This window comes from Curcuma longa, chromosome 16 (genome assembly GCF_044706935.1).
Source record: "Curcuma longa cultivar G26 ecotype Majalengka, Jawa Barat chromosome 16, ITB_CL_G26_1.1, whole genome shotgun sequence".
Lineage (NCBI taxonomy): Eukaryota > Viridiplantae > Streptophyta > Magnoliopsida > Zingiberales > Zingiberaceae > Curcuma > Curcuma longa.
This window is the reverse complement of record NC_133876.1, coordinates 12,482,115-12,495,970: the sequence shown is the minus strand read 5'-3', so window position 1 is coordinate 12,495,970 and position 13,856 is coordinate 12,482,115. Positions and strand designations below refer to the sequence as shown.

The 13,856-nt window shown below is 36.8% G+C and overlaps 1 protein-coding gene across 1 annotated transcript; it reads right to left on the bottom strand.

Moving 5' to 3' along the window:
• Positions 1-1,740: 1,740 nt before the first annotated feature.
• LOC141847088 (disease resistance protein RPM1-like) lies at positions 1,741-11,407 on the bottom strand. The gene is made up of 8 exons (XM_074735071.1): positions 11,169-11,407; positions 8,240-11,032; positions 7,522-7,613; positions 7,165-7,405; positions 7,005-7,112; positions 6,378-6,441; positions 1,878-2,110; positions 1,741-1,767 (listed from the first exon to the last, which is right to left on the bottom strand). Exons 1-8 carry the CDS (start codon positions 11,403-11,405, stop codon positions 1,741-1,743), a joined length of 3,795 nt encoding a protein of 1,264 aa, XP_074591172.1. The 5' UTR covers positions 11,406-11,407.
• Between the last annotated feature and the right edge of the window lie 2,449 nt (positions 11,408-13,856).

The window sequence follows — 13,856 nt, the reverse complement described above, 5'->3', positions numbered from 1 at the left end:
ATATAATATACAATATAAAGAAGATAATTTATATGCTTCTAATTTGTAAGCTATATTAGTTAATAAAAGTCTTATTTTTTAAAATAAATAAATAGTTTGATTATTTTGTAAACGTATGAATTTTATCGTTTTTGAATTGTAATATTTTTTATTTTTAGACGCGATGAGATTAAATTATTTAACAATGTTTTATATATTTTAGTTTTTTTAAAAATCTAGTTATTTTATTATATTAAACAATTGTTAGTAAAATTATAATTTGATAAATACTCAAATTGTTAGCGTAGAGATGTTTCATTAAATATAGTAATGATATTAAAATCTATTCAACTTAAAAAATTTAGTTAAACCTATCAATATTTTTTAAAAATAATAAAATAATTTTTAAAAAATAATTAATTGATTTATCATATATATTTATGTGGGCCAGGTATAAAATAGCGGAGGTTTAGCATTTTCAAAATAAATTTATTATATTTTTACATAATAAATTTACTATTATTTTAATTACAATTTTACATAAAACATAATAATATTGCTAAAGTAGAAGACATGTTCCACAATTGAAAAAGAAAATTATTAACTATTACTCTGCCAAGTCAGAGATGGAAGAAGATTATTATCTTACGTGTCAGTAAGTTTCACTGTAAAAAAATAGAATCTACAACCTCAGCGATCTCACATGATCGACTTCATAATCATTTGTAAAAAAGTAAATCGAGAAACTACAATTGACCACGACGGAAGAAGATATTATTTAGACTTTACTGAAATTCGAATCCTTACCATCTTCTGCAAGTCTACTATGTCGTAACCAACTTAACTATGCCATAGAGACAAATACATTTCACTGTATTAATATGTTTAGTTGCCATTGGCTATTGCTTTATGGATTTTTCACTCTATGTATTATTCTCTGTTCGGGGGAAGTGAATCAAAGGTAATAAACAATCGAAGAATAACATAAAATAGTCCATCTAATTTTAGAATAACATAAAATAGTCCATCTAAAAATTCCTTTTCTTTCTCTGTAGCTTCAGGAAGTGGCAAATTCAGACGAAACCATGTGTTCCAATTCATGTATCATTCATTCATTTGCTGATATTACTCCTGGTACTCCGCCTCAATAAAATACCATTCTCTGAGTCAAAAATAAGTCAAGCAATACTCTCCTGCATCATGATTAACTGTAGTTTTTCGATTTACCTCCTCACAGATAGTCGTGGGACCGATCGTGTAGAACCGCTAAAGTGACGGATTCCATATTTTTTGCAGAAGAAAGAGTCAAAAATAAGCAAAGGAGTAATCAAACAACAGCATATACTGATCTGGAGATGGCTGCTACGACTTGATGAAAACACAAATTAATTCGAAGCAAATTTAATCATAATATGGAGGGAATTAAAATGAATAGTTCATGAAATCATAGATCCACAAGGGATGAACATAATTTTTTTTTCCTTTTACATAAAATAAAAAACATATGAGAGAGGTGTATATATAATTTATCCTGAATTCCTGAAATAATTATCTTCAAAAGCATATAATTTTTTGGATGATACTTGATGTGAATATATGTATATATTGGTTAACAAAATTCCACAACAGCGTGACCAGAGATGTTGAAGGAAAGATTTAGACTAGTTAGCATTTTGAGTGAAATATTTATAAAGGGGAAAACGACCAGCAGTATGTTACCTTTAATTCCTGCGATGCATCTAATGATTCCATAATTTCCAGCTACTTTGTGACCGTGGCATGCAATACCTGAAACCAGAGTGTTAGGAACAATCAAAGGATAGACATTGAAATTGATGGACAGAATTAAAAAAAAAATGGAAGGGTAGATAATATGATTTCACCTTAATTAAGCTTACCTGTTTTGTCTTGTCGAGGTCGAACTCGATGTGCTTTATTCGGTCCCAAGATTCAAGTAGCATGCGATCTTTCTCAAGAGGAATCTCCGCAGATTTGTTGGAGAGATCAGCAAGCATCGACTCTAGCTTCCGAATACGTTCCAAACAAACAACTATATGCTGCTCAGAATTGTCTTCTATAGAACTCTGTTTTGATGGATGTATGTCACTCAACCTTCCCTCTTCAAAACTAGCTAGATGTAAGAAGGCCAGCACTTTGAATACGCAATATATGAATCCTCTTAAAACCCATCGATAAAATCGTTCTCCTTCTCTGGGTTCCTCGGTTATCATGTGAACATCTGAGAAAAACCAATCTTTAAAGATTTGTCAATTTGATGTAGTTGTTGGTGTTTTCTAATTTAGAAAACTCAAATTGAAAAAATTCAGTTTTATTTTTTTACAATTTGAAAAAATCTATAAATTTCTCATATGTTTGCAATAGTTGAAGCAAGTATCTTGTGGATGGGATGTGATGTTGTATGAACTCTGACATGGAGTTCTGAAATATAATCTGATGATATATTATAAGATTTTGATTCTCTTTGACCACAATCTATAGATTTGTCAACGACGACGAAATGGTCATCGCAACTAGCGAATCTCTCGCTTTCACCTGCATATGCATACATCATGCATGATAGTGTTTCAAGAGCAATATAATTATGAGATCTTCGATCTAGCAATCACGACCATTTAGACCTGATATGTACAGTCAGTAATGGCATTTTATGTTATCACTAGTGGAGAACTCTTCTGACTTCTTCGCAAACTGAAGCTAGATGACTATGATCGACAGTTTTAGAAACTAGATCATCAACGTCTGATCCAGAATTGACCGTCCATCTACTGCTTCTTCACTGAAGATGAAGGAAGGTCCAAGAGACTAACACGTGGGAGTTGACTTGGCCGAATGCCCTGACTCGACGACCCAAGCCTGATGTATAGATCAGGTCGGGACCCAAAGCCCGACCTCTTCTAGACACCGACTCCTATACAGCAATCCACTCCGAGCTCCGAATCCAAGCTCCTCTGTCAGATTCACCCAGCTTGGTTGTCTCAGCTCAGCGCTAGCACCCTCGTGCAACACGAAAGGCAGCTCGGGTTGGGATCCGACGCCCGACCCGATGAGTAGGCTTTGCTCGGGCTCGGATAGCCGATCCTACCTAAGGGTTTAAATCTGTACCCGACTCCGAGCTCCAATGATGAAGATGAATAATGATCATAAACGATGATGAAGATGGATTAATTTAAGTACCTCAGGGTAGTAATCTCCATCAATTTTCTGCATTTTGAGCAAAAGGTCTCTAGCTGCCTTGCTAAAATTCTTCAAGCCCTGTCTTAGTTGAATGCAACTTGAAATTTCAGAATATGTAATGAAATAATTCAATCTGAATTTGTTGTATGTGTTGGTGCATGTAGCATAGATAATCAAACCAAATATTTTAATGTATGATAAAGAATTTAAAATTAGACATTGTGTGATCTAACATATGTGTCAAGTATGCACTTAGGTAACTTGACAGAAGAAGTTCTGATATGCCAAGCAAGGAAGTCCCTGTAGATCAGAGAGACCTGATATTAAGGAAGAAAGTCCTACTAGATTAAAGAGACAGGGTACTAAGCAAGGAAGTCACGATAGATCAAGGAAATTGAATATTAAGCAAGGAAGTCACAGTAAGCCAAGGAGATCAAATTCAAGGCAAAAAGTCCCCGATCGAATCACTTGAAGAGCACCAATATAAAAGGACTAGAAGGAGACTCTAAAATTATTCAATCATCATAAGAAATCACTTAATATTATTCAAAAAGACTCTTTGTTGCAAAATTTCTTCAGGCAACTAGTGCTTCAGCAGCCTAGTAGATTTGTTTTTTATTATTATTTGTATTTGAGCTATTACTTTGCTTGCCTATTTATATTTGGTATTTATATTTTATTTAAATTATATTTATTTGTTAAATTTATAAAAGGTTTCTCTACTAAAAGGTATCCAACTTATTAATGAATGTTCTAGTATTAGTTATTAATTTCTTCATTCTTAACATGAATACATCTATTCAGGAATTAGAAATAATTTTGATATAGTATGATTGGATGGTAGCTTATTCTTCCTATAAAAACATCACTAAAAGAATTATTCTATCTAAGATTTGGAAGCACTATCTCTATGAGATTATCTTTGAGATATTTAAAGATCACAAGAGTATGAAATATTTTGTACTCAAAAGAGTTATCAAACATCGTCTTGAAAAAGCTAATGTCATAGTAGATACATTAAACAGACAGTCCAAAAGAATATTAACAATATTACAGGGTGACAGTTATTGAATTAGTTTATGACTAAAATGGATGGTTGATAGGAGGCTTCATTTGTGAGTAGAGGAAAAGGCAAAGTAATTCTTTAACTTATGATACACCATGGGAAAATATACGTTTATTAGAGGTTACTCAAAGCTCATAAAAAGAGAACTTAGGATAAAGATGGAATTACTTTAATTTATAACGATCAATCTAAGGCGATTGTTGAAGTTTATATTGTCCTTCGATTCTTAGGTTAACTGTTGAACTGGCCGACTTAAGTATTGTTTAATTTTAAAGACTTTTGACTTGTCCGCGCAGATCAACTTTGCAAAGGATGTATGCGATCGAAGATGTTAACTGTCCATGCCCATGAAAGGAAGTCCTCAAATGGATTCAAAACTAATAAAGAAAATCTATCTTATCATAATTAAGGAAAATATCTGTGCGTGGAGATTTTGTCCGACGATATGTCCCATCTAAGTAAGGAAGATATCTCATCACCGTCGAAGTAGCAAAAAGTCATGTCATGCATCATCATATATACTAGTACTAACATACCGCATTAATGAGGTTAGGTTAATCGTACCATCACCTGATTTCTTATATCTTTCTGTCGGCGACTGGTTGACTCGAGACAGAGATCGGCTGTCTGATCCCGAGCGGAGCCTACTCGCCGGGTCGGGCGTTGGAACTCGACCTGAGCTGCCTTTTGTATCGCACTCGAGCACCGAAGCTGAGCGGAATTAAGCGGTCGAGCTGGGTTGATCTGAATTAGAGACCGGGTTGAGATCACTGGGTCAAGGCGTGAAGTTAAATCATCTTTCTGTCTGACGTGCCATCTATTTGGAATGAACCTTAACTTTCTGGGCCAAGTCGGATCGGCCCATAACAGTATCCGTGCATTTATGCCCCAGCCCAAGATGAAATTTCATGGATCGATGTAAAAATGGGATTTCATGATAATTAGGATTTAAGTTGTACTTATAAACTAAAACTAATCAAAAATTTTTGTTTAGCTGCATCAATCACGTTAGGTTCACCAGTGGTGTGCGGCTCCAGTGTCCAGGGTGCATCACACAATTGTCACTATAGATTGTTTTTGTGGTTTGGCAGTAGCCTAGTTGTGCCACAGAGAAATTTTGTTGGCCAAATGGCCTTGCTTGCTTAAAACAAGTAAGATAAAAGCGACAAATGAATATAATGTGAGGAATGTTCTCCGATCCTCAAATTTTGTGAACATATTACAGTAATATTCAGATCTCTTAACCATTTTTACTTACATAACTTTTTCCCTCTGTTGAATTTTATGCAAGGATATATTGCTATAGCTTGTACGTGATATTTAGATCTATTGCACCATTTTTTATTACATTAGCTAGCTGATGCTTTTTTGAGTCTCCCTTTATCTCTTATGCCTTTAATTAACTTATCCATAACTAGTCCAATCTATTGCTAGTCTGTATCATATCTACACTGTCTTAACTTATTTTCTCTGATTTTGTTAATAGTACGTTGAAGCTACAGTTAATTTTTTTAGATAATATATTTTATTTTATTTTATTTTTTCTAATAATCTCAGATATTTGTGGTAGTATTTGGACCCATAGCATGAGATATTCTTGAAAAGGGAGTGATTACTTGAATATTAGTACTGTGCATGTAATTTGTGATATATACTTGATCTGTAATACAACTTGTTTTGCACAAGTGCATATATATATGGTACGTAGATGTGAATATCTTTTAAGAATCTTTAGGAAAAGTAGGAAAACATATTTGTTTTGTAAAATGTTAAAGCATGCTAATGATTATGGTTTTATTGAGATCCTTGTTACTATATATTGACCACTAGGATATGATTGGTTAAGTACGTTCAGTAACTTCATTGCACTGTGTGAAAGGTTAATGCCTCTTACTGACATTCTCATGCCAGCATGCGGCCTTTGTTGCTCAGTTGCCATGTTGGTTGAAATTAAAGAGGTTCCTTACGTCTCCGTATAGTTGTCTAACATACAGGTTTTTGTTTTCACAGTTCTCGAAGGTATTGTTAGGCATGATATCGATCGACATTGAAATAGTGGGACAAGGTGCATGCTCTAAAGCTTACTGCATTTCTCAGAGAATTAATGCAGCAAAGAAACATAAATTTCGAGTCACACTATACACTGTTAGAACCATCAAGGAGGTATGAATATTCTCCATTATCAGATCATTTAATGTTTTCTTCCTCAGAGTTTACTAGATCAATTGAGCTACACTAGTATTAGCAAATTATTGATGCAAACATTCTTCAAATAATTCTATTTTTCAGCTAGTAAGGAATAGGATACATATGGGGATGCATTGTGTATAAAATATTTTAGATATATGCCAACCTTACAGTTCATGTTTGCCTAATTATGAAATGCTTTATTATGTCCAGAAACTGTGATATGTGGCTGCTGACTATGAGGCAGAGCTACAAAATGATACTGAAGCTTCATGTGAGTTGTTGGTGAGGGTTAATTGGTTCACTCTAACGAAAGATCGAGCGGTTTAAGACTGAGGAAATTCTTTTCCAACCATTTATTGGCTGGCTGTAAGTTTTTAAATTAATTATTAATTCTGTTAATTCCGTTTATTATTTTTTTGGGAAATCCTTTTCCAACCACTTAGTGGCGGGCTGCAAGTTTTTAAAATAATTATTTATTCTGTTAATTCTGTTTATTATTTTTTAATATAAAAAAGCCAGTATAGACGCTTCTTCATTTTCCGTTTGACTGTAGAAAGAGTAGTGACCGACTGACGGGAGAAGCTGATGGAGTGCTTGCATAGTTTTCGTCTTCCTCCTCTTCCGCCGCGGTTGATGGGACGTCATCCTCCTTCCCGTAGTCTTTCTCCGCGTCTTTCGCGTGCTGCACCACCCCAGAAGCCGACCGTGATGTACCGTTGGGTTCCTCCGCCCACCGATGAAATCTCAATCAACTGTGACGCGTCGGTCCGCAACGATCGCATCGGCATCGGGTGCATCGGTCGCAGCCACATCGGTGCGGTGGTGTTCGCCGTCGCCGCAGCACACAGAAACAGAGCCGGTAACTCCGTGGTGTACCATGAACTGGAAGCTATCCTGAGAGGACTACAAGAAGCTCTCTGCATAGGCTTCTCCGCCGTCAGAGTTTTCTCCAACTCCTTAATATCAATGCAGATTCTGAACGGCGATAGAGAAATAGACAGTTCTTGCCACCACTTGATTTTCCAAATCTCCGCCGCTGCCTCCATGCCGCTGCCTCCATGCTTCGATCTGTGTCCTTCTCCTTCACCTACCGAGAAGCCAACTCACCAGCGGATTTTCTTTCAAGTATTGCCACCCCGACGAGTTTGAATGGGTCTCCGATGACAGCATGGCCGGCGACTACCTGGAAGAATTCCAGTATTTACTCTGCATCGATATATTCGGCATGTTCCATCTGAGACAACCCAAGTAGCTGCTACTATCCGTCGACGCTAAATTCTGATGACATGAAAACATATCCACTGTTATTTTTTATTCTGTAGCATAAAATTCCGAGCCCATTTAAAGGCTTAAACATGTCCATTGTTATTTTTTTGTTCTATCTATTTAAGAAATTTTTTATGGAGAATTTTTTCTGGAATATATTCTTTTTTATGTTTTGAATATTTTATAGAATTTTATTTATCGATGAATCTAACATAATATTATCAACTATTAGATCGTCCATTGCCATCGGCCATCCATAGCTCCACTGTCTCGTCCCTGAGTTTAGTGGGGTGTACACATACGCACTAGGCTCGGAAACGATGTTGGTGAAGGAAGAAGAAGTAGGGACTAACAAATTTAAGGACAAAGAAGAAGACTATGAAGTAAATAGGATTTTCTTGTATTGGACTTCTTGTTGCTACAACTCTCACACCTATCACAACTCTCACATCTCATCCATATTTATAGGGTTTTGGATGATATGAAAACAACAAAGCATTAATGCATGACTCCAAACTCCATGGTAAGTGTTCCTGCGTGTACATCAATCTTTGTCCTTGCAGTCTTCAGGAATGGTCGTCCCAATATCAATGGAGTTGAGCTGGAAGTGGTGTCCTTCTCCATATCCAAAATATAGAAGTCAGCAGGGAATATCAAATCTTTGACTTTCACCAACACATCCTCTATGACTCCAGCTGGATGAGCAAAACTGCGATTAGCCAACTGTATAACCACCCCAGTAGGCTGCAATGGTCCAATGCCAAGTGAGATGAAGACGGATTTGGGCATGACATTAATTGAAGCTCCTAAGTCCAGCATGGCATCCTCAAAACTGCAGTCTCCAATCACACAAGGCACTGTGAAAACCCCTGGGTCTTTGCATTTCTGAGGCATAGGCTGAATCATGGCTGATACATTTTTTCCCATGCTCACCAACTCTGTTCCTTTCAGCTTCTTCTTGTGGACGCATAATTCTTTCAGGAACTTAGCATATTTAGGAATATGTCTAATCGCTCGCAACAACGGGATGTTGACTTCCACTTTGCTAAAGATGTCCATAAGCTCCTGAAGCTCCTGTGTCTTTTCTGAATCAGCATTCTTCTTTGAGCAAGCTACCCTCTGAGGAAAAGGCAACTGAATTGGTGGCTCTGACCGAGGCTGTGTCTCTAGTCGAGGTTGTGGCTCTGGCTCTGGAGGAATCGGCATTTTCCCTTCAAATAATCTAACATACAAAACCAACTTCTGAAGTGGCGGAGGTGAAGAATTTAACATTTCAAAGTCGAGCTGTTCTTCACTTGCATCCATGTATAATCTTAAGCTACGAAGGTTCCTCATCTTAGACAATGAGGTCCAAAGCTGAGGAAAATAGGCTTGTTTCCAACCCCCCAAAACTCCTAATGTTCGGAGCTCTTTCATGTCTCCCAATCGGTGTACAAGCTCCTCGTTTAGTCTAACTCCTTTCAGAGTTTGTAGGTTCTTCCACTGCCATGATCCTTCAAGAGTTGGAACACAGCCAACTACAGTTGATCCCCCAAGTTCAACTTCAATCCAAGTCACCAATAGGTGACGAAGTTGCTTCAATTGTGTGACACCACGTGGGAGCTTCCCTATTCTGGAATAACCGAGGTCAAGTGTTTGCAAACTCTGGAGCTTTTGGATATTGTTGGGAAGTTGTCTCACATATGAATCCCTCAAACCCAAATAGTGAAGGTTAAACAAGGCTGAAACTTCATTTGGTAATTTGGAGATTGCAACTCTTTGCAGCTCCAACACCCTTAACATTTTGAAACTGATTAAGACTGCTCTTAGGGAACGTGGAGTATAATTGGAAGTAGAAAAGACAATCAAAGAGTGAAGTCGTGAAAGCCTCAGGCTCGTATTTAAATCAAGGGATTCACCATCATTTGTTTGGATGGAAAGGCGACGAGTTTGATTGTCCAAAACTGATTGTGAACCATCAAGAATATTCATGCTAAATTTTGCCTTTCTAGATATTGCTAGTGTTACCTCTCTTACAACGTCATGCATTCTGATAGCCTTCAGCCTCCCACTAGCATCTCTCTGCACCACCTGAAGCATGGACCGATCCACAAGTTCAGCAAGATAGTCTTCAGCCTCCTCTTCCATTGATCTATTACTGCTTCTTGCCGTCACGAATCCTTCAGCAACCCACAATCGGATGAGTTTCTTCCTTTTTATTAGATAATCTTCAGGGAAGATGCTACAATAAACAAAACAATTCTTTAGATAGTAAGGCAAATCATTGAAGCTCAGGTTGAGAATATTCTTCACTTTATCTAGCGCAGGGTTGCTTTCAAACTCCCAATGAAGGAGATCATGGACTTTCTTCCATTCAGTTTCACTCTTTTCCTTGAACGACAATAAACTGCCAATTGCTATAATAGCTAACGGTGAGCCTCCACACTTGTTCAAAATCCTACCAGTGTAATCCTCAAGCTCTTTTGGACAATCTTTACTGTTCCCTCTTTGGAATGCCTTCTTACAAAACAAAATCCATGCATCTTTTTCATCAAGTTGTTGCAGCTTTATGATATGTTCGTCGTTTGCCATCCTTGCTACTTCATGCATTCTAGTTGTAACAATTAGTCTGCTTCCATTGTTGCTATCAACAAAAGCACGACTAATATCATTACACAAGTCTACATGCCAAACATCATCTAACACAATTATATATCTCTTTTGCTGCAAATTTTCTCGAATGATTTCAAATAACTCTAATTGTAGCATGGTAGTGATACCATCTGGGACAGAATTCTTATTTTCCTTGAAGATTTCTTGGATCATTGTTCTTAGGAGTTCTTCCACACTATAAGTTTGTGAGACTGTAACCCATACCTGACAATCAAAGTGACCCTTCACAGCATCATTGCGATAGACATTTGCGACGAGAGTAGTTTTTCCTTGGCCACCCATTCCCCATACTGCAATTGCTGTCATCTCTCTGCAAGTATCAGCATTAGTCAGCCAGGAAACCAACTTAGATCTGTTCTCTTCTATCCCCACTAGATCATCTTCATCAATTAACATGGGTGCATCAGCTCGATAACGATGCGTATCTCTTTCTGAATTCTTCACTCTATCCTCGTTGCCACTTATTGTTATACCAAATCGATCTCTCCTGTTTGAAAGTTCAGAAAGATCTCTCTCCATGTTTTCTAACCGAGAATCAATACCACGCCAAGCCTTAGCAAGATTGAAACAAAGGTCTGACGGTGCCATGAGACAGCAATTCTTCCATGTCCTTTCCCGTTGCCTTCCAACCAGATAGAGGTATTCATCGATGATGTCTTCTATCTTAAAGGCGACCACCCTGACCTAATACACAATTCGTGAAAAATTTATAGGTGAAACAAATAATAAAAAAAAGGCAGTTAAATCGTTTGATTGAATTCCTCAAAAAAAAGCAAGTTCAGAAATAAGTACAGGAAATAGTGTCATAAAAGTACAGGACCTGTTCGATCCAAGCCTCGAGTGCTTTGTTAGTAGCAGCAGCAGTCGACCAATTGGAGTCTTCGAGGAAGGCCTGCATCACTTTGAACTCGGCGGTGATTCGATCTACGCGAGCGTGAATCTGATCTAAAGGTGGAGTTGTGTGCTGCAGCAGTAGCTGAGAGCATGTGCTCTGCGCTTGGCCGACTGCGACTTCGCCGAGCTTGTTGATGAGGAAGGAGATGAAAGCAGCCTCCATATCTAGAGATAGATCGCTAGCTAGCTATCTGCCTTTGCCAATCTCAACTCCGACCGACCGGTGTCTTCATCGTTGCAGTTTGCGTTCTTTTGTATTCGAGTATTCGAGTTATAATAATTAAATAAGTCAAGTTGTATTATTTTAATACAACAAATCAGATTAAATAAAACAAAATTTCAAGTTGTATTATTTTAATGCAACAGGCTAATTTTAAATAAATAAACAAATAAATAAGAATTCAACTTGTACTGCTTCAATTGACTGGTTGTCACAGTGTGGGTCCTACAGTAGTGACAGATTGTAGCTTGCATCGTTACGGGCGGGCACATGGGCTTTCCACATGGGCTCACGTGGGCAGTCAGTAGATTACTTATAGATTTATTAAAATAGATAAAAATTAAATTTTAATAAAGTCGAGATAATAATTTTTTTATAGTAATTAATTATATTTTTTTTAATTTATCGATCAGGTAATTATTAAGATGGTGAATTTAGTTGGGGTCCTTATCGTAACAGATTTTTAAATTTCAATTTTAAAATAAAAGATTAAATCTAGACCATCGCAATCACCCATTCAATCTACAGCTGAATTTAATCTTAATTTTAAAATCGAATGGTACAGATTGCTATTACAAATTTGTGACAGAAGTTTATTGTGATAAGTAATTTTTTTTTTTCATTACATAGTCTGCTGGGTCAGAAACAACTAGGTATCGTGGCCTCGTCACGAGCTCTTGATGGCCGCCTCGTTAAGAGTGCAATTGCTTATGAGCCTGGTCCAATAGCCGTCTGGTCCAAGCTAGAAATACGAGTCAACTGGCATTATTTTAATACGATGAGCCAGTTTATTAATTATTTTTTACTTGATCAACTCGTATTATTTTAATACAATAAGCTAGCTTTAAATAAATAAAATGGCAAGTTGCATTATTTTCTCTTGTTGAGGAAGAGGTAAACATTATATTTGAATAATTAATTTTTTTGATTAGGCCAGCTAATTAAGTTGAATCTAAGGACAACTTTACTTTAAAATAATACAATTTTTCCTGTAAAATATGCAGAAATGATTATGAAATCCAACCGTTAGTAAATTGATAGATGTTCCGGCTAATACGCCATTGATGGCTATAACACTGATTTAAGGATCGCCGACATACATACTCCTGAGATGAGGTTGCGGAGAAGAAGAAATCTACAAAATACTCAAAAAAGAGGATTAGAATGGTGCCGGAAGGAGATCCTGACAAGCCACTCTGACGCTTAAGTTAGGGTTCGGCGCGAGAGAGGAGTTTAATGACTTAGGAAAGTTAGGGTTTATGTGTGCGCCCCTATACCCATGGAATTACCTTTTTATAGTGGTTGATCTCCGAAATATTAGCATCTGTTTGAGAAATATTCTGACATAACAATTCTGTCTTAGAAAGATTTTGTCAATTTATATATAAATTTGAGAATGTGTTCCTACTTCGTTCGGAGAATCAGCTCTGTGTCCCCCTCCCCCGATTTAGACGGAATGACTATGTCTCCAAATAAAAATCATGTGCCACAGCTGCCCACCTAACATCGCGGCTTCAACCCAATACTAACACGCTGGCACAGGTCGAAATAGGAGGTTGACTCATGCTACCTAGAGCATGCCAAAATCATAGCAGGATGTCGACATATGTTGTTGGAAGTATATCGAGATTGGTGCAGGAAGTCGGCCCATGCTGTAGGAATTGCATGCTGAGACTGGAGCAGAAGGTCGACACATGTTGTATGAAACATATCGAGACCGGAGCAGGAGGTCGGCTCATGCTGTAAGAAGCATGCTGAGATCAGAACAGGATGTCGGCACATGCTGCAGGAAACATGTTGAGATCGGAGTAAGAGGTCGGCACAAGCTGCAGGGAGCATGCCGAGACCAGAATAATATCTGATTATTATATATTTATATTGTAAAAAAAATTATTTAAAGAGATTTTTAAATTATCATCAACTGTATCTTTCTTGTTCATTATCATCTAACAAAACTAGTTTTTTATTTTTATAGAATTCTATAAAAATAAAAATAAATCATGTATGCACTCGCAGTCACATAATTTTTAAATTTTACTTCTAAAAATTTGTCTCTTGGCGTCAAGAATTCAAATACTTTTTATAGAATTTTTTTGTTGTTATAAATATAGTGATAGATACATTAAGCAGAAAGTATTACAGAGAGATAGTTATTGAGTTTGTTTAGAATTAAAATGGACGGTTGATAGGAGGCTTCATTTGTGAGTAGAAGAAAAGGTAAAGTAATTCTTTAACTTATAATACACCATGTGAAAATATAAGCTTATTAGAGGTTACTCAAAGCTCATAAAAATTGGACTTAGGATAAAGATGGAATACATTATAATGATCAATTTAAGGCAATTGTTGAAGCTTATTTCGTCCTTCGATTCTTAGGTTAACCGTTGAACTATC